The sequence below is a fragment of the Plecotus auritus genome, assembly GCF_963455305.1.
Source record: "Plecotus auritus genome assembly, chromosome: 10".
In the NCBI taxonomy this organism is placed as follows: Eukaryota; Metazoa; Chordata; class Mammalia; order Chiroptera; family Vespertilionidae; genus Plecotus; species Plecotus auritus.
The window spans coordinates 21,302,787-21,325,864 of NC_137785.1; the positions used below are offsets into that span (position 1 = coordinate 21,302,787).

At 47.1% G+C, this 23,078-nt stretch overlaps 1 protein-coding gene across 2 annotated transcripts in view; it reads left to right on the plus strand.

The window, feature by feature from the left end:
- PLCG2 (phospholipase C gamma 2) overlaps positions 1 to 23,078 on the plus strand; it is a 141,631-nt gene that overhangs the window by 41,323 nt on the left and 77,230 nt on the right. For both annotated transcript variants that reach the window (XM_080646056.1, XM_080646055.1), the window contains exons 3-5: positions 10,850 to 10,993; positions 13,644 to 13,737; positions 14,444 to 14,491. In XM_080646056.1, coding sequence (XP_080502182.1) covers positions 10,850 to 10,993; positions 13,644 to 13,737; positions 14,444 to 14,491 — 286 coding nt within the window. The remainder of the gene's footprint in view (positions 1 to 10,849; positions 10,994 to 13,643; positions 13,738 to 14,443; positions 14,492 to 23,078) is intronic.

Consider the following 23,078-nt stretch of genomic DNA (forward strand, 5'->3'; position numbering starts at 1 on the left):
TGTTCAGTTTCCACTGATTTCAGTTTACAATTCCTATTATATAGGACTAGAGGCCTGATGCACAAAATTCATGCAGGAATAGGCCTTCCTTCCCCCAGTTGCCAGCACCAACCTCCCTCTGGCACCCGGGACCTGGGCTTCCCTCGTAGTCCATAACCCCAGCTTCGTCTGGAAGGTTGTCCAGTCCAATTAGCATATTATGCTTTTATTATTATAGATGGGTGAGATTTTTTTTTTAACCAAAGGCGTGAACTTAGTCGTAAAATATAGCTCTTCAAGTGAAAAGGGTGAGTTGACTTAGAGACAAATATTAGACAAACAGTGCGAGCACTATGCAGATACGACAAGCTTTATAAAGTTGATAATCAAATGACTGAAATGTGAGAAATAGTGTCAGAAGCAAAAGTATATGGCTCCAAAAAAACCAAAAGTAAAAACTGGTCAGTCGGGGGGGGGGTGGTGAAATCTGTATTTTGGTTTTATATAGTGAGGCTCTCCTATGTGGTTTTGCTATACAGAACTGGCTCACAGCAAAACAAATTAACATTTTAAGAGGCTTTGTATAAAGTGACAAGTCCTTCCATGCGTTAACGATTTTGTCTTTCCTGCATTCCATCTGTTTTATACCTAATACATGTCTTAAAATTGACTTACTCTTTTTAACTTAAATTTATAAAGAAGAAATTTTGATCTTACCATTTAGAGGTGCTAGATGAGTATTTTTCCAATTCACATTACAATACATCACAAGACATAATACAATGTGTGTGCCATTTAAAGTCATCTCCCATGTCAGTGCATGAAATTATTCTCATTTTGTTTTCAGCAGGAGGGAGTAGACATCAAAATTGAGTGACACTATGACTATGACTATGTAAAGGATTATCTGATGGTCCGTGTTTGGGTTTTAACTGGCCAGGTCATAAAGCTCCCGTTTCTCTCCTCTCCCCGAGTGTGGAAACAACAGAGAACCGAGACACAGGTCACTGGTGAATGGCTCTGAGGCCTGCTCTGTGTTTGAGCTGCCTGGAGAGTCCGTGGCCCCTGACCCCTGACTTGCTCACTCCATCACTGGGACTGTGTGATGCCCAGAGGCATCTTAGAAGCAGCTGCCGAGGGGAGTAGGGCAGAGCCTGTGGTTCCTGGGGCATAGATTGAACCAGATCTGGACAAGAAGGCTGAGCTGGGCATGCCCAGTTCCTTCTTGCAGACTTTCCTGTTGGAGTGAATTCCCTGCTCCCCTGGGGAGAGGGAGTCCCCAGAGGAAAGAGGAGGTTGGTCAGTCTCTCCAGGATTACTTTAACCCCCCCACCAGATGGTCCAGCAAACATTTCTGGGTGAAGACATAGCATCACAGTAACAGCTGCCTAGTTATTTGAGTGTTGTTATTGAGTCTCTCCATGGGAAGCGTGAGGCTGGCATGTTCTCCACTGGCTGTCAACATAGTCTCAGCAATTGTTCATTATTTTTTAACAAAGATGAGGGCAGTCCCTCCCCCCATTTCTAGGTTTTAAAATGATTTTAATATTTAAAACTCACAGAACAGTTTACATCTTACCAAGTTCTTTTAGGTATATCTATCTTTAGGATAGATACTATTTCCCCGTTTTACAGATGAGAAAGCAGAGGCAGAGCCAGAATAAAGAAACCCACCTCAAGGCTCATAGTTCGGTAGGTAGAGTTCAACTTGAAGCGCATGTCTGCTAGATTCTTGTGAAGTTGGGCTCTTTCTACTCTCCCACGTTAGACCTTCTCTAACAACGTGTGCTGCAGCGAATCACACTTTTTTAAAAATCTGGCTTCAAGGTCAGATGTCGCTATGCATTTGAAATAACCCACTCCCCTTGGTTTTTCAAGCAGGGTCCTTCACTGAGACACAGCGCTGAGACAAAGCGAAACCACCAGCCGTGGTGAAGGTGTCACAGAAAGGTGGACGAAAGAACATTCATCCCAATAGCTAAACTAAGCTTGCCTGAGACCTCTTGGGACCACAGAGCTTTTAGTTCGTGTAATTGCATCTTGGTTGCAGAACAGCTCAGTGAAGGAGGTACTGTTATCCCTGTGTGTGCAGGTGAGGAAGGAGCAGAGGTGACTTGCCCAATCCCCCACCTGCCATTGTGGAGCTGAGCAGGGATCTGAAGGTCTCTGCCCTCCAGGGCTCCCTCCTGTCCCGTCACCAGCTTCACTCCAGCCTTCAGAACTCAGCCAAGATGCCTGCCCTCAGAGAAGCCTTTCTCCCCGTGGCTGGGGAGAAGTCCCACTGTCGATGGTGTCTTGCTCCTCTGAGATGTAGGTTGACGTGTTCAGGTGCCGGTTTGGACAGGGTCTGTCCTCTCTTCCAGGCTTTGAGCTTCCGGGGGGTGGGGACTGGGTCTGTCTGCTTCATCCCTGCTCACTCTCAGCGTGATCTCAGTCACTACCTGGCTGATCGAATGACAGAAAGTAGGAGAGGAGGGTGGCCTACATGTGGGAAGGTGCGCAAGCCAAGCCTTGGCTGTCTCTTCTCCCCTTGAATCTGCCTGGAGCTTCCTTGAAGGTGCTTTAAGCTTGTTGGCAGATGGTGCCCCTTGAGGTTGAGTATGGGAATTAGGAAAAAGGCCACGTGCCTGGTGTGAAGGTAGGAGGAAGTCTAGGTGTGGTGGCAGGCAGCCTGAGAGGGGCCCAGAATCAATAGTGGGAGGAGAGAGGAAACAGGAGTTTGAAGAATAGGGTCATGTGGACAGTCAGCAAAGGGGGTGGTAGAGTTAGGCAGGGCGGGGGCTGAAAACCCAACTGTGTACCTGCTGCAGGTGACTGGTGGGGAGGGCAGCGGGAGGTCATGGGGCCTGGGGAAGACCAGGTGATGCCGGGAAGGCAGGCGAGGGTTGTGCAAAGATGAGGTCTTGCTGCTGTGGCTGTTATCTTACTTCTTCAAGCAGGAAGCACGGCTGCTGAGCCCCACCGCACCAGCGAGCAGGGTCTGAGCTCTGGCCACCACAGCCTACTTTGAGAATAAAGTCAGTCATCTGAATGACTGTGTGCGCCCTGGGCAAAAATTCCAACCAGTGCCGGCCAAGACCCGCGTGCTGGCCATTTTGCTCATCACCCTTCCCACTGGAACTCCTGTGAGCAAATCGGTGGTAATCTTTTTTTTTTTTTTTTTTTTTTTACCTTTTCTCACACTTTTAGACACACATGCACATGTACAAACACAGGTATCCCTTCTTAGCCGAGCCCACTGCATTCCTAAACACATGATGGAGAGCATCGTTTTTGGACAGCACAGCAGTATATTACGTCCTATTACATGGATACAAATGTAGTGTATTAACCCACTGATCAGATGTCCCCCATGTTGCTTAACACCCTTAAACATCTAGAAACCAGCACGTCAAATACTTCTGCATTGGCAGCAACAAATACCTAATTATTTGTCACTTTAATGCACTGTTACTGGGCATGTTTGTGAAAATTACATAGGATACTATATGGGATTGGTTCTGAAATTTGTTTTTTCTTATTCTGTCCTCTACTTTGTAACTTAATAGACATGACAATGAAATAGTCTGTTAAAAATGCTAAAGATGTCATCTAACTGGGACTCTGGTCATTTGCTTGTTGGAAGCCAATGCTAGGGCTCAAGAAGGACGCACTAAGCGGGCGGGACCCTGGGTTAGATGCATGATGACTTTCAACATGAAAGCACTGGACCTGCAGCGCCGGTTGCAGCTGATACACACCAATATTTTCATGGGTGCCTGTAGATGTGGTCTCAGCACAGGTGCATTTTGGGTCAACCATGTTTGGAGGTTATAGTGGATATTCAGATAGAATTTGAGTAACAATGGACACCTGTGTATAATATTTGCATGCACACATGTGTGCATACATGTGGTTAAACAAACACCTACAGACACAGGCACATATATCCAGATCCTATTTTACATATGCCATTGTGGAGTTTTTTTTTCCACAGCAGTACATATGGATTTGCCTCTTCAATTCCCACAACAGATAAATTGAGGGACTGTTTTTTTCATGCCTTACGTGAGCAGCTTTGTTCAATTGCATTAATCTTAAAAATAATAGCTAACAAGTGTTTAGAAGTTAGTATATAACAACTGTTTAGAAGTTAGTAATAATAGCTAACAAGTGTTTAGAAGTTGGTATAATAAATTAGTTAAAATCAGGCACTATTTTAACACACACACATGTGCACACACATACAGACACATACTCATTTAATCCTCAAAGAGCGCTTAGTGCTTCTCTTGGTCACCTGGAGGCATGGAGAGGTGAAGCTCCTGCCTGAAGCCACCTTGGACTTGAACCCAAGTGGGCTGGCTCCTGAGTCCATCCACTAACCACCAGCCACAAGCTCCTTATGACTTAGAAAGCCTCTGGGAACATGTGAGTTTGCAACCCCAGCGCTGGTCAGAAAGGTGGTTTGGGGTTAACTTATGTGAGTGCCAAAGGCCTTCCCTGCCTCCCTGCTCCACACCCATGGGTGCCCTTGAATGGTGCAAGATCAAGTGCAGGGCACGTCAACAAAAGTGCTCAGCAGGCCCCTCGGACTGCTGAGTGCCATAGAAAACCATCCCCACTGGTGAGGGATTTGCTTCCTGCCTTCTTGAGGCTCCTGTCAATCAAGGGGGTGGGCAGTCTCTGGTGCTCATAGCTGGCCCCTGCCCACCCGCAAGGCCTGGGAAGTGGTAGTGACAGCTGTGAAGGGCTTGGTGGGGGCTCCATCTCTGTCTTCTCATGGAGCCCCAGCCACAGGCTCATGCTCAGCAGGTGACTTTACACCTACCCATGAGTGCCCTCCCCTGCTCAGGTTGATGGCTGGGAACCTCACCATTTCCCCTGCAGCCCTGAGGGTGTAGTCAGTGGAGGGTTGCTTTTCACTCTGAGGAGATACTGAAAGCAGGTGTTCAAACAGAAGCTTGTACGTGAATGTTCATAGCCACAAGGTGGAAACAACCCCAGTGTCCATCAGTGGGTGGTTGGACAATGGAATGTAATTCATCCACAGAAAGGAGTGAAGCCCTGACACAGGTTAGAGCATGGATGAGCCTTGAGGACATTATGCCGAGTGAGAGAAGCCAAGCACAAAAGACCACGTGTTACAGGATTCCACTTATATGAAATGTCCAGAATAGGCAAATCTGTAGAGACAGATTTATACAGGGGCTGGTGTGGGGCTTGAGGGGAAGGTGGGGAGTGACAGCTAAAGGGTTGGGTTTCTCTGTGCTGATGAAAATGTTCTTAAATTGACTTTGGTGGTGTCTGTGAATGTACTGAAAGCTACTGAACTGTACATTTTAAGTGGATGAGTTGTATAGTATGTGAACTATCTATAATAATAAAAGCATAATATGCTAATTAGACTGGACGTCCTTCCGGACGACCTTCCGGATGAAGCTGAGGCTGGGAGGGAAGCCTGGGTCCTGGGTGCCTGCTGGCTGCCGGAGGGAAGCCCGGGTCCCGGGTGCCTGAGGGAAGCCGGTGCTGGCAGCAGGGGAAGGAAGGCCTACTCTCGAACAAATTTCATGCATCAAGCCTCTAGTACAGGGGTGGGCAAACTTTTTGACTCGAGGGCCACAGTGGGTTCTTAAACTGGACCGGAGGGCTGGAACAAAAGCATGGATGGAGTGTTTGTGTGAACTAATATAAATTCAAAGTAAAGGAGCGGAGGGGAGAGCAAGAGAACCCTCCGCTCTTTCGGCTCCGCGGGCCGGATAGAACAGCCGAATGGGCCGGATCCGGCCCGCAGGCCGTAGTTTGCCCACGGCTGCTCTAGTATCTTAATAAAGACATTATACTGAGAGAAAGAGAGAGAGAGAGAGAGAGAGAGAGAGAGAGAACACACTGATACCTGTAACTCCAGACCCACCTTTGGGACTATGGGATATTCTGGGGGCAGTCACATCTTGTCTGTCTCCCTGTAGTGGCTCTGCTGGGGGAGCCAAGGAAAGCTGATCTCTTCAGTAACTGGTATTTGTCTGCATTCATCACTGTTTTGCCTAAACTAGAGAGACAGTGGGCCATTGCCCCCTCAGACATAATGATCCCTGCATCCAGTGGGGTGGCACAGAAGTGGATTGTCTGACCTAGCAGAGGCTGCCGAGGGCTGACCGCGATTGCTGTAGCATTCTCTTCTGCAAGCTGAGGGCAGTGTGGTGTGAACACTGCAGCCCTCTGCCTGAGGCCCGGGGAGCCCTCAGCCCACTGCAGGTAGGGGTTGTGGGGTAAAGACCCCAGCTCCCTCGCTTCTCAGTGAGGTGAACTCTGTAAGCGGTTCAGAGTGCCCCGTGGGCGTCAGCTTGTTCCTCCACTGCTGTTTTCTGGGATCACCTCCTGAATTAACTGCTTGTGCTCACGTCCTTGTCTCAGGGTCTGTTTCTGGGGAAAGCCAAACCAAGACACCCGAGAAACCTAATTCGTTCATTGCACAGAGGTCTGAGTTCAGCTCTGAGCCAGGCTCTGATGTAGGCGGCTGTGAGGCTCTGGTTGTAGAGGGACAGACACAATCGCTGTTCTCCTGGGGGTGAACAAATAAACCTATAAATACAAACGGTGCTAGTAAGGAACCTTATAGCACAGATATAAAATAGCAGGCCGGTCAATTCAGAGAGGTGGAGAGGAAGTCAGTATTGGGGAGAAGTCTCGTAAATGAGATCTGATGTGGGCAGGAGGCAGCCTGTGTGTGCATGCGTGCATGCATGCGGTGGGACTTCCTGTTGGAGCACAGTGGGACGAGGGCTGCATATCCTAATGTTGCTTCTCATAGTCACTTGCTTGACCACAAGAAGCAATATAAGGGTTCAAATCCTGGTTCTTCCACTTGGCAGCTGGTGACCCTGGCAGGGGACCCCATGCCACAGTTTCCTCATTTATAAGCCAGGGACAGCCAGTGTACCTGCGTCACAGTGTTGTGAGGATTGAGAAGTCAGTGCAGAGGTGCTGTCTTGGCCCACCCGGATCACATTAGCAGGCCTGTACACCTCGCCCAGCTGCTGAAGGCAGCGAGGACAAGGCCAGCCTCCTGCCCCCAGGAGAACTCCCTTCCCTGGGGCGATCCATGGTCCAGAGCCCCGTGCCAGCAGGCTGAGGACTGCAGCCTAATTCAGCTTTCTTCCGCCCCATCCTGCCCCCACGCTCCTTCTCCTGTGAGCATTCCTCCCGCCCCAGTAAACACCTGAAGAAGAATCCCTGCCTCACTCAGAAAGCATTAGCACTGCAAGAGTTTTACATGATTGTGACTGCCTTTATTTTTACCCAGGATGAGACTGATGTGTCTGTAAAGACTCTTCAGGACCTGAACCGAGTACAGTCAGCAGAATGTCTGGCTGATGGTTAAAAGTATGATGAATAGCTAGTTCATGTTCTTGAACAGGAATATTCAATATGTCAGTTCTTCCCAACTTGATCTACAGATTCAACACAATCGCAATAAAAATTCCAGCAAGCTATTGTGTGGATATTGATAAACGGACCCTAACGTTTATGTGGAGAGGCAGAAGGCCCACAAATAGCCAGCACAACAGTGAAGAACAAAGCCAGAGGACGGATCCTACCCTTCTGCGGGGCTTACTGTAAAGCCATAGTTATCGAGACGGTGTGGTATCAGCGAAAGAAGAAGCAAACAGAAATGGAACAGAATAGAGAGCATAGAAATAGACCCACCAGCTGACCGCTTACAAAGGAGCAACAGCAATTGAATGGAGGAAGCATAGTCTTTTCAGAAGCATGATGAATAAGCCAGTACGAATCGGGGGAGGTGCGAGAGGGAAAGGGTCAGGATGACGTGATGGAGGAGACCAGTCCTGGCCGAGGAAGGTGGATGCCTGCAGCCCTCAGCTGGGACAGGGCTGGCCTCCTCAGGATGCTTGCATTTGCTGAAGTGAAAGACAGTGTGTGGCTGATCAGGGCCTTTTGCATCGTTAGGTGGCCACTTGTCTTTCATTGTCTTTCTGTCCCACACGTTGCTTTTTCTCCGTCTGACTTGGTGTGCATGTGTGTCTGCATCTCTCTCCTTGTCGGAGTGGTTTGTCCTCTGTTCGTGTCTGGTGTCTGTCCCCTTTTGCCCTGTGTGGGTGTCTCTGATTGTGTTTGTTCATATCTGTGTGTGCCTATCGATGTTCCCCTCTCCCTCTGCCCCATTTCTAGTGCTGTCCCTGTCGATGTCCCCATCTCCCTCTGTCCCTTTCCTCTTTCAACAACTACTTATTAGGCTGCGCTGGATCCCACCGTCTCTGCTTGCGGTAGGGATACACGGTGAGGGAAGGAGCACCATCTAGGGAAAGAGCACTGAGTCCATTGTTCACATAGTAAGCACTTGCCTCTGGTCCTGGAGTGGGGGACAGGGGCTTGGTCTGTATAATAGGAGGGGATGGAGGGCTTTTTGTGAGTTTGGTGGTGAGTGGGCTGAGACTGGCAGGGAGAATTCGAAGCTAGCCAGGCTAAGAGCTTTCCTAGCAGAACCAGCAGCATGTGCTAATGTCTGTGGTGCGACCCACTGGAGGTTCTGAGATTGAGCCACTGTGGCAGGAGCATAGAAGGGAGGGCATGCAGGGGTCAACCCTGGGCCTTGGTTCTTAGTGCTAACAGCATTGAGGGTTTGAAGCCCAGGAGTGGCATGAGCATTTCATAAAAATGGTTCTGGGAGTAACTTCTGGCTACTTCAGTAGACCAAGCAAGATATAACAGTGTGCTAGCCTTGCAAATGGATAGAAGTTGACAAATTCAAGAGCAATTTAGAAAGTAGAATTGATAAGACGTCGTGATTGACTGAGGACAATAATGTTACATTATCTGAAAAATTTTTTTAGTCACATCTGTCAATTTTTTTTAAAGAGTAGTCAGGGAAGGTCTTAAATTCTCCTGCTTTTTAAAAAAAATATTTTTATAGAGAGAGGAAAGGAAAAGGACATACAGAGAGAAGCATCAATGTGAGAGGGGAACATCGATCAGCCTCCTCCTGTACACCCCTGACCAGGGTCTCAAGCACACAACCTGGGCATGCGCCCTGACCGGGAATCGAACTGGCAACCTTCTGCACAGAATGATGCCCAACCAACTGAGCCACACTGGTCACAGCTCAAATTTTTATTATAATATTGCTGCAAAGAAAATGAAAACTCACAGTAGGCTAATTCAAAGATTCCCTCTTAGATATTTTATGGGGAAAGACACTGGTTAGGTAATCATTGTTAGATTAGATAGGAAAAAAATATTTGCTTGAAGCCACTAAACTCTTGATTAGCAGTCAGCTGGGTGGGTGAGTAATTTCTGCGAATAAATGTGAATACCTTTCATGTTTTTAGGTTATTGCCAAAGCAGTTACATCAGCAGTGCTCATTTCCTTCTAGAAGTTTATGAATTTCAGAACACACAAAGGATCTGTGTCTTGTTTGTTTTGTGGACTAAAGAAAAAGAGAAGAGATAAGACTCCCAGGTTTCAGGGTTGGGTGAAGAAGGGGGATCGGACCCTCCACCCCTCTACCTGCCCCAGGTTTATAGACACCATCGCCCCTTCCAGGGATAGGGCCACCTGTAGTTGATCAGTGGTTTTCAAAACATTTTATTTTGAAACAATTTTAGATTCCTGCAGGCATTGAAAAACTAGTACAGAGTTTCTGCGAACCGTTCATCCAGCTTCCCCTGTTGGTAACATCTTTCATAACTATAGTTAAAAACCCAGGAAATTGACAATATTATGAAATATACTACAGACCTTAGTTGGTTTTCACCATTTTTACATGCAATCGTGTTTTATTTGGTTTCTGTGTTGGTGTATAGTGCTACAGAATTTTATCTCATGTATTGATCTGTGTGGCTGCCACCACTCATAGGATGCAGAACAAATGTTGTTTGTTTAAATTCTTTCCACGTTACTTCATGACTCTGGTCCCCTCTTACAGGATCTAGCTGGTGTTTTCAATCTAGCTAGATCCTGTAAGAAAGCAGAAAGCTTCATTCATTCCATCCTCTCATCTATGATTTCATTCTCTGCACCCACACTCCCGTTGCTGCCTGCGAATGGCCATGCACCTTCCCTGCTATTCCAACCCTGACGCTACGTTCACCTTCTAGACTTCACCTGCCTTCTTCCTTGATCCTGCGTCAAAGCTGAGATCTTCTCCCCTCCCCTCTTTTCTCCAGGAAGACCTCTCTTTCCTGTGTCTTTGTTCAGCGCGAGCACTGAGATGCATGTACCAGGACTCTTATGGTTGCAAGGGACCCAGGGCTTTAAATAGTGTACCAGGGCTCAATCTTTTCTTTCCACACCATCTCTGCTCCCCCAGCCTCATGTTCTATCAGCTGGCAGCAGTGGGATAAATTTTATGAAGAGCTCTGGCCAAATAAGTCCCAGGAGGATTCTGATGGGCCTCGCTTGGGCCATGTGCTCGTCCCTGAACTAATCACTGTACCGGGAATGGGCACTATGGTTATTTCCAGGACCTTGGACCTGTCTTTGGCTTGTTGTGGTGGGAGGTCAAGAGGGGTGGGTCAGCTTCATCTGAAGCATGTGGAAAGGGTCCATCCCAGGAAAAGATGCTTTTTGACAGAAAAAAAGGGGAGGAAGGGACCAGTCAAGTTTGTCTCCTGGCAGGGAAGGGGGGGTCTCCTTGGGTCAAGGTGGAATTCCTCTTTATCTCTGTTATCTGTTGCTGTAGAACTGTTCCAATACTTAATGGCTTAAAACAATAAGCATTTTATTTATTTGCACATAATCCTGCAGTTGGGGCAGGGCTGAGGGGCTGGGGAATGAAGGCGCTGGGCCACGTTTCTGGGATGCAGGCATGTGGCTGCATCCTCGGGGGAGTGAACTCCGGCTTCTAATTGGTTCATGTTCATTTTCTTTTAGTGGATATCATGGAGATCAAGGAAATCCGCCCAGGGAAGAGCTCCAAGGATTTTGAGCGTGCAAAGGCAGTCCGCCAGAAGGAAGACTGCTGCTTCACCATCCTGTATGGCACCCAGTTCGTCCTCAGCACACTCAGCTTAGCAAGTGGGTGCACGTCCGGGTGCTTTTCTGCCTCCTTGTGCCTCAGTTCCTTCTTAGGGCATTCTCTAGAAGCAGGATGCTCACACCTGCCTTCCTACTAACGTGTTTGGGGGCACCATGGTTTTGAATCCTAACCCTGCCCCTTTCTAGCTGTGTGCCTTTGGGAAGCCACTCAGCCCCCCTGCGCTGCCGTTTGCTCAGCTATGAAATGGGGAGAATCGTAATGCTGGCCTCATCGGGATGTTGTAAGGATTAGGTTAAGGGCCTGCCTGGCTCACGCTGAGAGCTAACAGCAAGTTACATTTTCATTCAGCAGAGCCTGGCCTACACCATTTATTCAGTTTATCTAATCTGAAGGAACTATCCTGAAATCTTACATCTCACACAAGTAAACATGCACATACGCACATGTTTGCATACTACACACACGTATGCACACACAAACACACATGCATGCATATGTGCACCTGTATAGGCATAGGTATCCGGAGGTCAGATTTCTGGTCAGCCCTGTGAATCCACCAGAAAGCCAGAGAGGCCTCTGGGAGGCCAGCAGAAGAGCTGTGAGAAAGCTGAGGCGCGTTACTCAGGGCAGAAGCTTGGAGCTGCCTTCAGGGCCAATCCTAGAACTTCCTGACTCAGAACTGTATGCACAATCATGGCTGATGAGAGAGAAAATTAACACCATTAAAAGCCGACCAAAGTCGGGGGAGCTTTGAAAGGTGAGCAGCGGTAGGCACATTTCATAAAGGGTCAAGTAGCTGTTATTGATTTAATTAGTCCTTCCTTTTCCCCTATCTTTTGAGCTATGCCCTGAACTTGGTTGTGCTAGAAGTCAGTGGGGCTCTGGAGATGAGTGAGACAGTTGCTGCCTTTAAGGAGTTCATAGTATTTGGGAGACAGATGTGAGGACAGGAGCTTACAGTCCCCTGTGATAAGAGCAATAAGTCCAAGCATAATACAGTGTGCTGAGGGGCATAGAGTATCTATTTCCAGGAAAGGCTCTGCAGAGGGGGGAGGTGACTTTTAACCTGGGTTTTGAGGGATCAGGAGCAATTGGAAGGAAAGAAGAAGGAGAGGGTATTGCATATATAGGCTGGGGCAAAAGTAGTTTTACAGTTGTGAGTATGGGAAACAGTTTAATCTTGTATTATTATTTATTAACTAGAGGCCCGGTGCATGAAATTCATGCACTGGGGGAGTCCCCTCAACCCAGCCTGCACCCTCTCCAATCTGGGACATCCCTCTCACAATCCTGGACCACTGGCTCCTAATCGCTCACCTACCTGCCTGCCTGGTTGCCCCTAACTGCCCCCCACCGCCAGCCTGATCGCCCCTAACTGACTTCCCTGCTGGCCTGGTCACCCCTCACGGCCCCCCTGTCAGCCTAGTTGCCCCACACAGCCTGTTTGTTCAGTCATCCCTCACTAACCCCCCTGCCGGCCTGGTTGCCCCACGCAGTCTGTTGTTCAGTTGTCCCTCACTAACCCCCTGCCGGCCTGGTCGTAGGCAGCCATCTTGTGAGGGCATGAGGGTTAATTTTCATATTAGCCTTTTATTATATAGGATTATTATATTATTTTCCATATGAACAACTGTAAACCTACTTTTGCCCCACCCTGTATGAGGGTTTAGGGAAATAGCAAGCTGGGTCTGGGGAATAATGAGTGTATGTCTGATTGATGGTGTGTGGTGGGTGGCAGAGATGGGGCAGGAGAGAGAGGGGATTGTGACCCTGAATCTTCAGAGCTATGTCCACTTAACCCCACTTCAGGCAGAGCCTGGCCGCTGTTCTTGGTAGGAGAAGAGGAAAAACTAAGCAAGACTTGGAGCTCAGGATACCAGTCTGTCCCACTCTGGGGTTCCTCTTCCAGAGCTCTGGAATTCACGGTTGGGTAGAGAGATGGACAAGACTTAGATTCACACCCCAGCTTCTCCTTTATTGGCTGGGACAGGTCTCTCAACCTGCTGAGCCTTGGTTTTCTCCTCATCAGCACGGGAAGAATGAGAGCAGCCATGCTGGCATGATATTGTCTGGACTAACAAGATACCTGGTGGTTAGGAGATGTTTAATAACCAGATCAGGTGTTTTCATTGCTAGCTCCATTTCACTGATGAGGAAATGAGGCACAGAGGGGTTAAGTAACCAGCTGGATGTCACACAGCCCTGAAGTGGTGCAGTGGGACCTGGCGATGATGCCAAGCTCTTAACCACCACTTGTTTCGCTTCCCTCATGGGCATCAGCATCTCCTACTTCCCACCCTCCTCTCTGGCCTTGGTTGGAAACAGGATTGCGGTATAAATTATTGCAGGCCCTGTGTCCTATACATTAGCATAATGTTAAAAGCTAAAACTTCTTTTAAAAAATGCCTACTTGTCACCTCTGCTATAGAAGGCTTGTAATAGACTCACGGCCTCATCTCAGACCAAAAGCAGGTCTCAGAACCTTGAAGGTACGAAGGAGATGCCTTCTTGGTGCCCTGCTGCAAAACTGCAAATGGGCACAGGCTTCTCCCACCCCCACCATCTGTATGGCGCTGGGGAGGTCGGGAGGCGGGGAGCCGGGGAGGCGGGGAGCCAGGGTCAGTAGGTCTCTAAGCAGCAGTCTTCCCAGAGCGTAACCCAGCGTTCTGTTCCCGTTCACCTCACTAGCTGACTCGAAGGAAGATGCAACCAAGTGGCTCTCTGGCTTGAAAATCTTACACCAAGAAGCGATGAGCGCGTCCACACCCACCATCATTGAGAGGTATCGGCTTCGCCTGTTATCTCTGTCTTCGCTCACTCAGCCATTCTGCTCCCTTTAGCCAACATGGGCGAAGGGAAGAAAAATGAGACATTTGATCTTGGAGGTTCATTGAGCATCCTGTGTGCAGTAGATGCCCCGTAGTAGCTGTGGACCCTCCAGTGTCTCCCAGAAAAGGCTCTGTCAGTACGGGCCTTGGCCTTTGCCTGTTGGCATGCCGAGTGCTTTGAAATGACACAGAAACCTGCACTGGTGTTGTGTTTGAGGGGAGGACCAGAGGGCTTCCTTCTTAAAGGATTCAAGAAGGCACTAGCTGTTTCAAAGGGCAGTCAGACACAAGGTCCAGAATTTTCCACCTTCCACCTGGAGTGTCTGTCTGGTCAGCATCATGGATGTCTGGCTGGGATTGTCCCCTCCCTGCACCCCCCCGCCCCCAGGAAACCAAAGCCCTCTGATTTCCACCACTTTTTTGACCAGCTTTTTGGGGATTAATGGATATCATCGGAGGGACTCACCGGTTAAAGAACGCCAGCCTGTACGAGCTCAAGGGGCCTCTTGGCTCAGTAAGGGTTCTTTGACCACAAGGAGGAAGCTGCTTTCCAAGTTAGAAAGTTGGAAAACCCTTCCCAGGGTCCTTAGTCCCTGCTCCATAGAACTCAGACTTGTACTGTTTTCCAACTTTCTCTCTCTGTCTCAACTCTCTTTCTAGTTGGCTGAGAAAGCAGATTTATTCGGTGGATCAAACCAGAAGAAACAGGTAACATTTGTTCACATCTTGGTGGTTTCTTCCAGGTCGTGGTGCACTCTGATTTTCATTCTTTCTTGAAATGTTCAAGGGGGTTGGGGATGGGTCATGTTTTGTTCTGGGGAAAGGTCCTCACGAGGTCACATTTAACCTACAATGCGTCAGACGCGGTGCTAGGTGCTGGGGGCGGAGCCACATTGCAGTGGAAAATTCAAGTCCATCTGCGGAGACGAATTCTCTGCATGGGGCCTTTGGACCTCATCATTTCGGCCTTCACATCTGAGCACCTCTGTGTCCTGGGGAGAAACAGGATGGCCTGGCTCCTGCCCTGACTTTGTGGTGGGAGAGGTGGACCACACAGAAGTAAACCAAGCGAACAGCCATGGTTACAAGGGCTGTGCAGACGAGACGGCGATGTGATAACATCCATTTCAGTGCATTTGACCTGTTCACTGAACAGCACGTCTTGGAGTGGTTCCCTGTCAGCACACAGCGCTCTAGGCCGGACACGTCTGTAACAAACGTGGTTTGTCCTCGGGGGAAGGCAGTGTCATTTCCTCTCTGGTGAGAAATGATTTCCTTCTTGATGGGCACAAGTTGTCCCTGGTCCTTTGGGAATAACGCTGCTCTAAAAACCTGGGGGTCAGACGTCTTTTGTTAACTTGGGTGAGGACGACATGAGCAGGGTGACATCCCAGAGGAGGACGGCCTGCAGCGGGCGGTTCGGCCTGACGTTTTGAGGGAGGTGGTGCCGGGGAGCTCCCGCGTCCTCCGCCCCGTACCCTGGACTCCGATGTCAGCCTGATGGGTGAAGTGCTTATATTTGCATTTCTTTCTTTATGGGTGAGGTTGAACCCCCTCGTGCCCCGTTTTTCTTAGGCATGAGCCAGTTTTATTGATAACGTAATGATAAAAACTACCATTTATGGAGCACGCTAGGCACTATGAGCACATTATAATCATTGTCTCATGTTTAGCCTCACATCAGGCCCTTTTTTTTTTCTTTCAAATTTTAAATGTTTTTCTTTCCCTCCATGAAGATACGTCACAATTGCCCTATCTGCTTTGGCTCAGTGGATAGAGCGTCGGCCCTCGGACTGGAGGGTCCAGGGTTTGATTCTGGTCAAGGGCACGTGTCTCGGTTGCAGGCTTGATCCCCCGTGCAGTCACGTCAATGTGTGTGTGTCTCTCTCTGGCTCTCCCCCTCCTTCCACTCTCTAAAAATCAATGGGAAAAAATATCCTCAGGTGAGGATTAACAACAACAACAAACAAAAGGTATGTCACTGTCATATACCTGAGGCAGTGACTCCCTCCCTCTTGTTCTTGAATGTCCTCCCCTCTCCAGGCCAGTGGCCCCTGTCACTCAGAGTCCTTCCACGCTCTTTCTACACACACCGACGGCCTGATGTGGAAGCAGTAACCGTAAAGTGCTGAAAAGCTTAGTACTGTCAGGTCAGCCAGCAGCCTGCTCCATGTCCCCCGTCCGCCTTTCCCTCCTCCTCCTCTCACTCTGCATCCACTCTGGCCCCACGCCCTGGGTCCTGCTCCAGGGTCACAGTGGTGGAACAGAGGGTCCCTCGTTGGAGGGTTCAGTACACACTGGCCTCTCTCAGCCCGGGGTGGGGCCTCCTCGGAGTGCTTCCTTTCTCTGTGGCTCAGGGGTGACTCATAGTTGAGATTGGCACAGGGGTGGCAGGTGGAGACTCCGGGCCCTCCCCTCGTGCGGTGGTGGTACGGTGTTGTTGGTTTTGTTCTCAAGTCCGAGTCTCCTTTATCTGTTGTCAGGAAGTGGTTCTCTCGCTCAGAATGGATCCTTCTTGCGAGTCCTTAGAGGTCCATCTTTCCATCAGTTGGTCCAGAACCTTCCGCAGAGAGGAAGTCTGTTTCTGGACTCGATTCCTCTCTGTTCCCTCTCCCCAAGCTCCCTCCCAGGGGCAGAGCCCTGTCGTCTGTCCGCCAGCGTGTGGAAAATCCCACCTTTCCTGTGGTTCTGTGAGGCCCCGAGGGAGTTTCTCAAAAGGAACTTTGACCAAGGGGCCAATGAAAGGGCACGGACTTCTGTTCTGCCAATTTCCCCTCCTTTCCTGTCGCCCACGACTAATTGCGTTTCCTGAAAGAAAACAAAGGAGCCACAGAAGCAAAGGAAAGACTCAGTGGGCAGGAGGCAGGCTCTGAGTGGGCCCTGCGCGGGTGCCCAGCCTCCGGGTGCTTTCCTTGGCGTGGGCACCTGCTTTCATTGTCAGCATCTCTAGCGACCAACTGGCAGCAGCTGGCACTTGGTGAGAACTTGCTTTGCAGCGGCCACGGTGCTGAGCACTTTCCATCCCGAGGGAATGCTGACGGACAGGGGAGCCAGGTACCCTTCTGTCCATTTTATGAGGACACTGAGGCCAGGACACATTAAGGAACTTGTCTGCAGCACCCCACCTGGTCAGGTGTGGCACCAGGGTTTGAGGCTCACCCACCAGTACTTGACGTTGCCTTTCCTTCTTCAGGCAAAAATCTTGCTTTCCTCACGCTGACCTAAAACATATTACTTAGTTTGTTTTATTGTGGTAAAATATACATAACCTAAAATTTATCACAGACTTCCTCTTTGCTAAGGTTCTGGACCAGCTGCCAGAAAGACAGATCTCTATGAAGGACTCGCAAGAATCCATCTGAGCAGGTGTACACTTCTGTAAGATTAAGGGCATTCACTTTGTGCACTATCACCACCATCCGTCTCCAGAACTCTTCATCTTGTAACACTGAAACTCTGTCCCCATTGGACAATAAATCCCCGTTCCTCCTCCTCCCAGCCTATGCTAACTTCTATTCTGCCTTCTGTCTCGATGAATCCCATTACTCTAGTTATCTCAATATAAGTGGAATCTAATACTTTTTGTCTTGTTATGACTGGTTTGTTTCACTCAGCAACTCAAGATTTCTTCGCATTGTAGCATGTCAAAATTTCTTTCCTTTTTTTTTTTTTTTTTTAAATCCTCACCCGAGCATATGTCTATTGATTTGAGAGAGAAAGGGAAAAGGGGAGGGAGAGAGAGAGAGGAACATTGATATGAGATAGGAACACTGATTGGTTGCCTCTCTTATATACCCCAACTGGGGATCGAGCTCGAAACCTTTTGGTGTCTGGGATGATGCTCAAATCAACCAAGCCACCCAGCCAGGACAGAATTTCTTCCCCTTTTAGGGCTGAATGATATCCACTGTCTACATAGACCACACTTCGTTTATTTGTTCCTCTGTTGGTGGGCACCTGGATTACTTCCCTCTGTTGGCTATTGTGAGTATTGTTGCTGGAAGATGGGTGTTTGAGTTTCTGCTTCTGATTCTTTTGTGCATTACCCAGAAGTGGAATTGCTGGATCAAATGACAAACTGCCATACTGTTTCCATAGCAACCACAACCACTTTACATGCCCACCAGCACAAGGGCTCCATTTTCCCCCGACTTCCTTGCCTACTCTTCTTATTTTCCTTTTTCTGATAGCCATCCCAATGGTGTGAAGTAGTATCTCGTTTGGGTTTTGATGTTCATATTCCTAATAATGAGTGATGTCGAGCATCTTTTCACGTGCTTTTTACCATTTGTACATCTTTGGAGAAATGTCTACTTGAGTCCTTTGCCCATTTAAAAATTTCACATTTTGATTTTAATCCTTATTCAGCTTCTAAGCACTGACCATGGGCTAAGTACTACATAATCTTTTAGTTTTCATTTTTACACTTTCATTTATTGCTTTCTTTTTTAAAAATGCACATGGACTTTTAAAAATCAGTAGCAAAACAAAGTTTACTAGATAGCACAACCCAACGCCAAATGAATTTAGGACAACACGTTTCTCTAAGAGTCAGGAGAAGGAAGTGATGACATGTGGGTTCGAGTGCTTTGGGAAATCTTTAAGAATTGAGGAGGAATTTGACGTGGGAATTTTAGTTTGAGTAGGAATTAGATATGTAGAGAAGACAATGAGGTCCCCTTGATGTCTTTCTGGGTGTTTATCCAGCCTGGTGGTCCTTGTTGCTCTTTGCACTCTTTATATTACTCATTGGTTGGTAGTTTAAGGTGTTCTCTAAATTTTCTCAAGCTCCATTGTGTGTCTGTGCTTCTTGTACTTTATCTTTTCAAAAATTTAAATCATTTTTACTTTTCAACTACATAAAATAAAATTACAATATTACATTAGTTTCAGGTGTACACCCCAGTGATTAGACATTTGTATAACTTACTAAGTGATCATCCCAATAAATCTCATACCCATCTGACACCATACATAGTTATTAGAATATTATGGACTATATTTCTTGTGTTGTACTTTATATCTCATGACTATTCTGTAACAACCAATTTGTACTTCTTAATCCCTTCACCTTTTTCACCCATTTCCCCAAACCCCTCTCTTATCTGGCAACCATCAAAATGTTCTCTGTATCTGTGAGTGTTTCTGTTCTGCTTGTTTGGTTATTTTGCTTTTTAGATTAAATGTTGATATGTATTTATTGCCATTTTATTGTTCATATTTTTAATCTTTTTATTATTTCATGTAATATTGGTTTGGTGGTGGTGAACTCCTTTAGCTTTTTTCTTGCCTGGGAAGCTCTTTATGTGCTTCTGTTGTAAATGATAGCTTTGCTGGGTAGAGTAATTTTGGTTGTAGGGCCTTGTTTGGGTTTCTGTTGAGATATCAGCTGATGGTCTTGTGGTAGCTCCCTTGTAGGTAACTAACTGCTTTTCTCTTGCTGCTTTTAAGATTATCTCTTTGTCCTTAACCTTTTGCATTTTAATTATGGTGTGAACTCTTTGGGTTCATTTTGTTTGGGACTCTCTGTGCTTCTTGGGCTTATATGTCTATTTCCTTCACCAGGTTAAGGAACTTTTCTGTCATTATTTTTTAAAATGTGTTTTCAATTTCTTGCTTTCTCTCTTCTCCTTCCAGCACCCCTATGATGTGAATGTTGGTACACTTGAAGTTGTCCCAGAGGCTCCTTATGCTATCTTCATTTTTTTGGATTCTTTCTCTCTCTCTCTCTCTCTCTCTCTCTCTCTCTCTCTCTCTCTCTTTTTTTTTTTTTTTTTTTTTTTTTTTTTTTTTTTTTTTTTTTTGCTGTTCTGATTGGGTGTTTTTTGTTTCCTTATATTCCAAATCTCTGATTTGATTCTCAGCTTCATCTACTCTACTGTTGATTCCCTATAAATTATTCTTCATTTCAGTTCAGTTAATGTATCCTTCATTTCTGACTTTTTTTTTTAATGGTTTACATGTCCTTTCTTATTCTGTTGGAATTTTCACTAAGTTCATTAAACATCCGTATAACCAGTGTTTTGAACTCCACATCTAGTAGATTGCTTGTCTTCATTTTGTTTAGTTCTTTTTCTGGAGTGTTATGTTCTTTCTTTAGGACATGTTTCTTCATCTCTACATTTTGGCAGCCTCTCTGTGTTTGTTTCTATGTATTAGATAGAGCTGCTGCATCTCCCAGGCTTGGTAGAGTGGCCTAACGTAGTTGGTGTTCTGTAGGATCCAGTGGCACAGCCTCTCCAATCACTCAAGCTAGGCACTCTAGGTACGCCCCACCCTTGTGTGGGCTGTGCACCCCCTCCTGTTGTAGTTGACCCTTGATTGTTGTTGGCACAACAAGGACTGGCTGCGACCACTGACCACCATGGAGGGTCACCTGTGCAGGGCCCACCCCACAGAGCAGGACTTACTTCATTCAGCAAGGCTCTGGTGCTGCAGAGTCCACACACTGAGTGTGTCTCTTGTGGAGGTGGTTGGTGGTGTTTTGATGTGGTCTCAAGCTGCATATGGATTTTTTTTTAATGATGAAAATCACTCCTCATTATAGAAAGAAATTTTGGAAATTCTGAAGACTAGAAAAAAACTTGTATAAATTTGATATTAAATGGTAAACGCTGTTAACTTCAACTACATTTTTTTTTGTATTTGTCTTCCACCCTCAACTTCCTTTATTTGCTTCCTTGTTCACTTTTCCTTATTAAAAGATAACTACACCTATGCTTATATCCTGTTCTTTAATTACTTTTTGAATTTTGGAATAATTTTGTATTTAGAGAGTTTTCATATTCCTCTTTGCCCAGTTTCCCCTAATGTTCAAATCATACATTATGATGGTATGTTGTCAAAACTGAGAAACTATCTTTGATATGTGACTATTAACTGAGCTCTAGACTTCTTTGGAGTTCATTTTCCCCCACCACCATCCTTTTCCTGGTCTGGGATCCAACCCAGGACCACACATTGTACTTAGTTGTTCTGTCCCCTTGGCCTCCTCTGGTCTGGGGCACTTGCTCAGTCTTTCCTTAACTTTCATGACCTTGACAGTTTTGAGGAGTATGTCTCAGGTATTTTATAGAATGTCCATCAATTAGTCTGATATGTTTTTCATAATTAGACTGGAGTTATATAGCCTGGTGATCGGTATTTGGGAAGACTATCACAGAAGTAAAGGTCTTTCAACACATCATATCAAGAGGAATATACTCCCAACATGGCTTATCGATGGTGATGTCAACTTTGGTCACCTGGCCAAGGTGGTATCTTCCAGATTTCTCCTTTGTAAAGTTGTCCCCCTTCCATTCTTTGGTAATAACTCATCAAGTCTGGCCCTCACTAAAGGAGAAAAGAATTAAACTGTTTTCACGTCATGTCAAACGATAAGAACTTTTACATTTCATTGCAACTCTTCAGAAACACTATGTCAGTGCCTATGTTATAATTCAACCAATAGGAATTTGGCTTGAACAGTTGCCTTTTGTTTGTCATTTACTTTGTGTCCAGCCTTTCATGTTCCTACTGTCACAGAATTGTCTTCCAAGTGAACTTATGATGTGACCCTCGTGAGAAGCACTTTTGGGGTCACTGTAGGATTCTCAGCCTTCATGCCATGACCCGTCTGTCCCCTGTTGGTGGAAGTGTTCTGCTTTATTTAAGTCTTTCCCTTGTTGTTGCTGCTCATGTTGGCTGGGGCTCCTTGAGGTCAGGGATCTGGCTGGTTCCACTCTAATAGTGTTTGCTGGACGAATGAAACTCCTCCTTTTTCATTCCTAGACATAACATCCGGCACATGGAACGTTCTAGTATTGGACATTTTCATTATGACATTTCTAGGCCTGGGGAAAGTGGGTTAAAGGTTTTAACAGTATAATCTTGGCCAGATTTCCAGAGACCTCCCCTTTATGAGCCTTTAGAGTTCAGTTGTCTCTTATCTGGGAATTAGGTTCTAAGGTCTGCATAAGGTGAAAATCTCTCTGGTCAAAACTCCCCTTGAGAAAATCCCTGCACCCTCTATGAGGGTCTCTGGAATTGCATTCCTCAGTGTGAGGCTCACAGGGGCCGGAGTCCCACTGAGGGGGCAGCAGCCTGAAGGGCTGGTAGCAGATTGCCTGCTGGGTACATTTTTTACCCCCTTTGCCCTTGGCCCCTTGCACATAGGCTGGATCTGTATATGCCCTGTGCACTCCCCGTGCTTCAGCCTGGCAGTGAAAGAGGGGAGGCTGAGAGCTTTCATGGGGTTAACATTTGTGGCTTTGGCACCTTGCAACCGCCTGGGGGGTCTTCAGCCACAGGTGTGCACAGCCACCCCTGCAGACATTTTGCTTCACTGGACATTATGGCTGGAATCCAAGAACTTGCCTTTCTGACAAATTCCCAGCTGTTGTTGATGCTACTGGTCCAGGGACTCGACTCAGAGCAGCAAGTTCCTAGAGCTGCACTGACCAACCTGGGGCCACTCGCCACATGTGGCTATTTAAATATAAATGAACTAAAATGAAAAAATTCAGTTCCTTAGTCACATTAGCCACATTTCACGTGCTCCATAGCCGAATGTGGCTAGTGGCTACTGTGTTGGACAGCCCGATCTAGAACATTTGCATCATCGTTGAAAATTCTGGGCAGTACTGTGGTTTGAATCTCAGCTCTAACACTTGCTGGTTGTATGAGTTTGGACAGATTACTAACTTTTACTGGGCCTTAGTTTCCGCATCTGTAAAAGAGAGGTAATAGTTTCTACTTATGTGAAAAGTGCTTGGATTGGGCCTGGCTTCTCTTGTAAACACTAACAAATGTTTATTATTATACAAGAGGCCCGGTGCATGGATTCGTGCACCTGTGGGATCCCTCAGCCTGGTCTGCACCCTCTTGCAATCCTGGACCCCTCAGGGGATATCAGAGAGCTGGTTTCAGCCCGATAGCTGCAAGCCAGGTTGAGGGAGCCCACTGGTGCATGGCCTCTAGTATGCATATAAGATCTTTGGTTAATCTCTTCCTGCCCTCCCCCTCCCCGCTTCCCTCTGAGATTCATCAGTCTGTTCTATGTTTCCATGCCTGTGGTTTCCCCTCCTGCATTGAGCATCTGCCCCCTGGTGGTTAGTGCACATCATAGCTACCGGACAGTCAGCCAGTTGGCTGGTCGCTTAGGCTTTTATATATATAGATAAGAAGCTGGGGATGGATGGTGGATGTGTTGGTCCAGCCTCAGGGTAGCAGGTAGGTTTCCTGGGGCTGCCAACCTTGCCTGTTTGGTAAAGGCTGCCTGGGGTGAGGTGTTGTAGGAGCCGGGACTAAGCCTGGT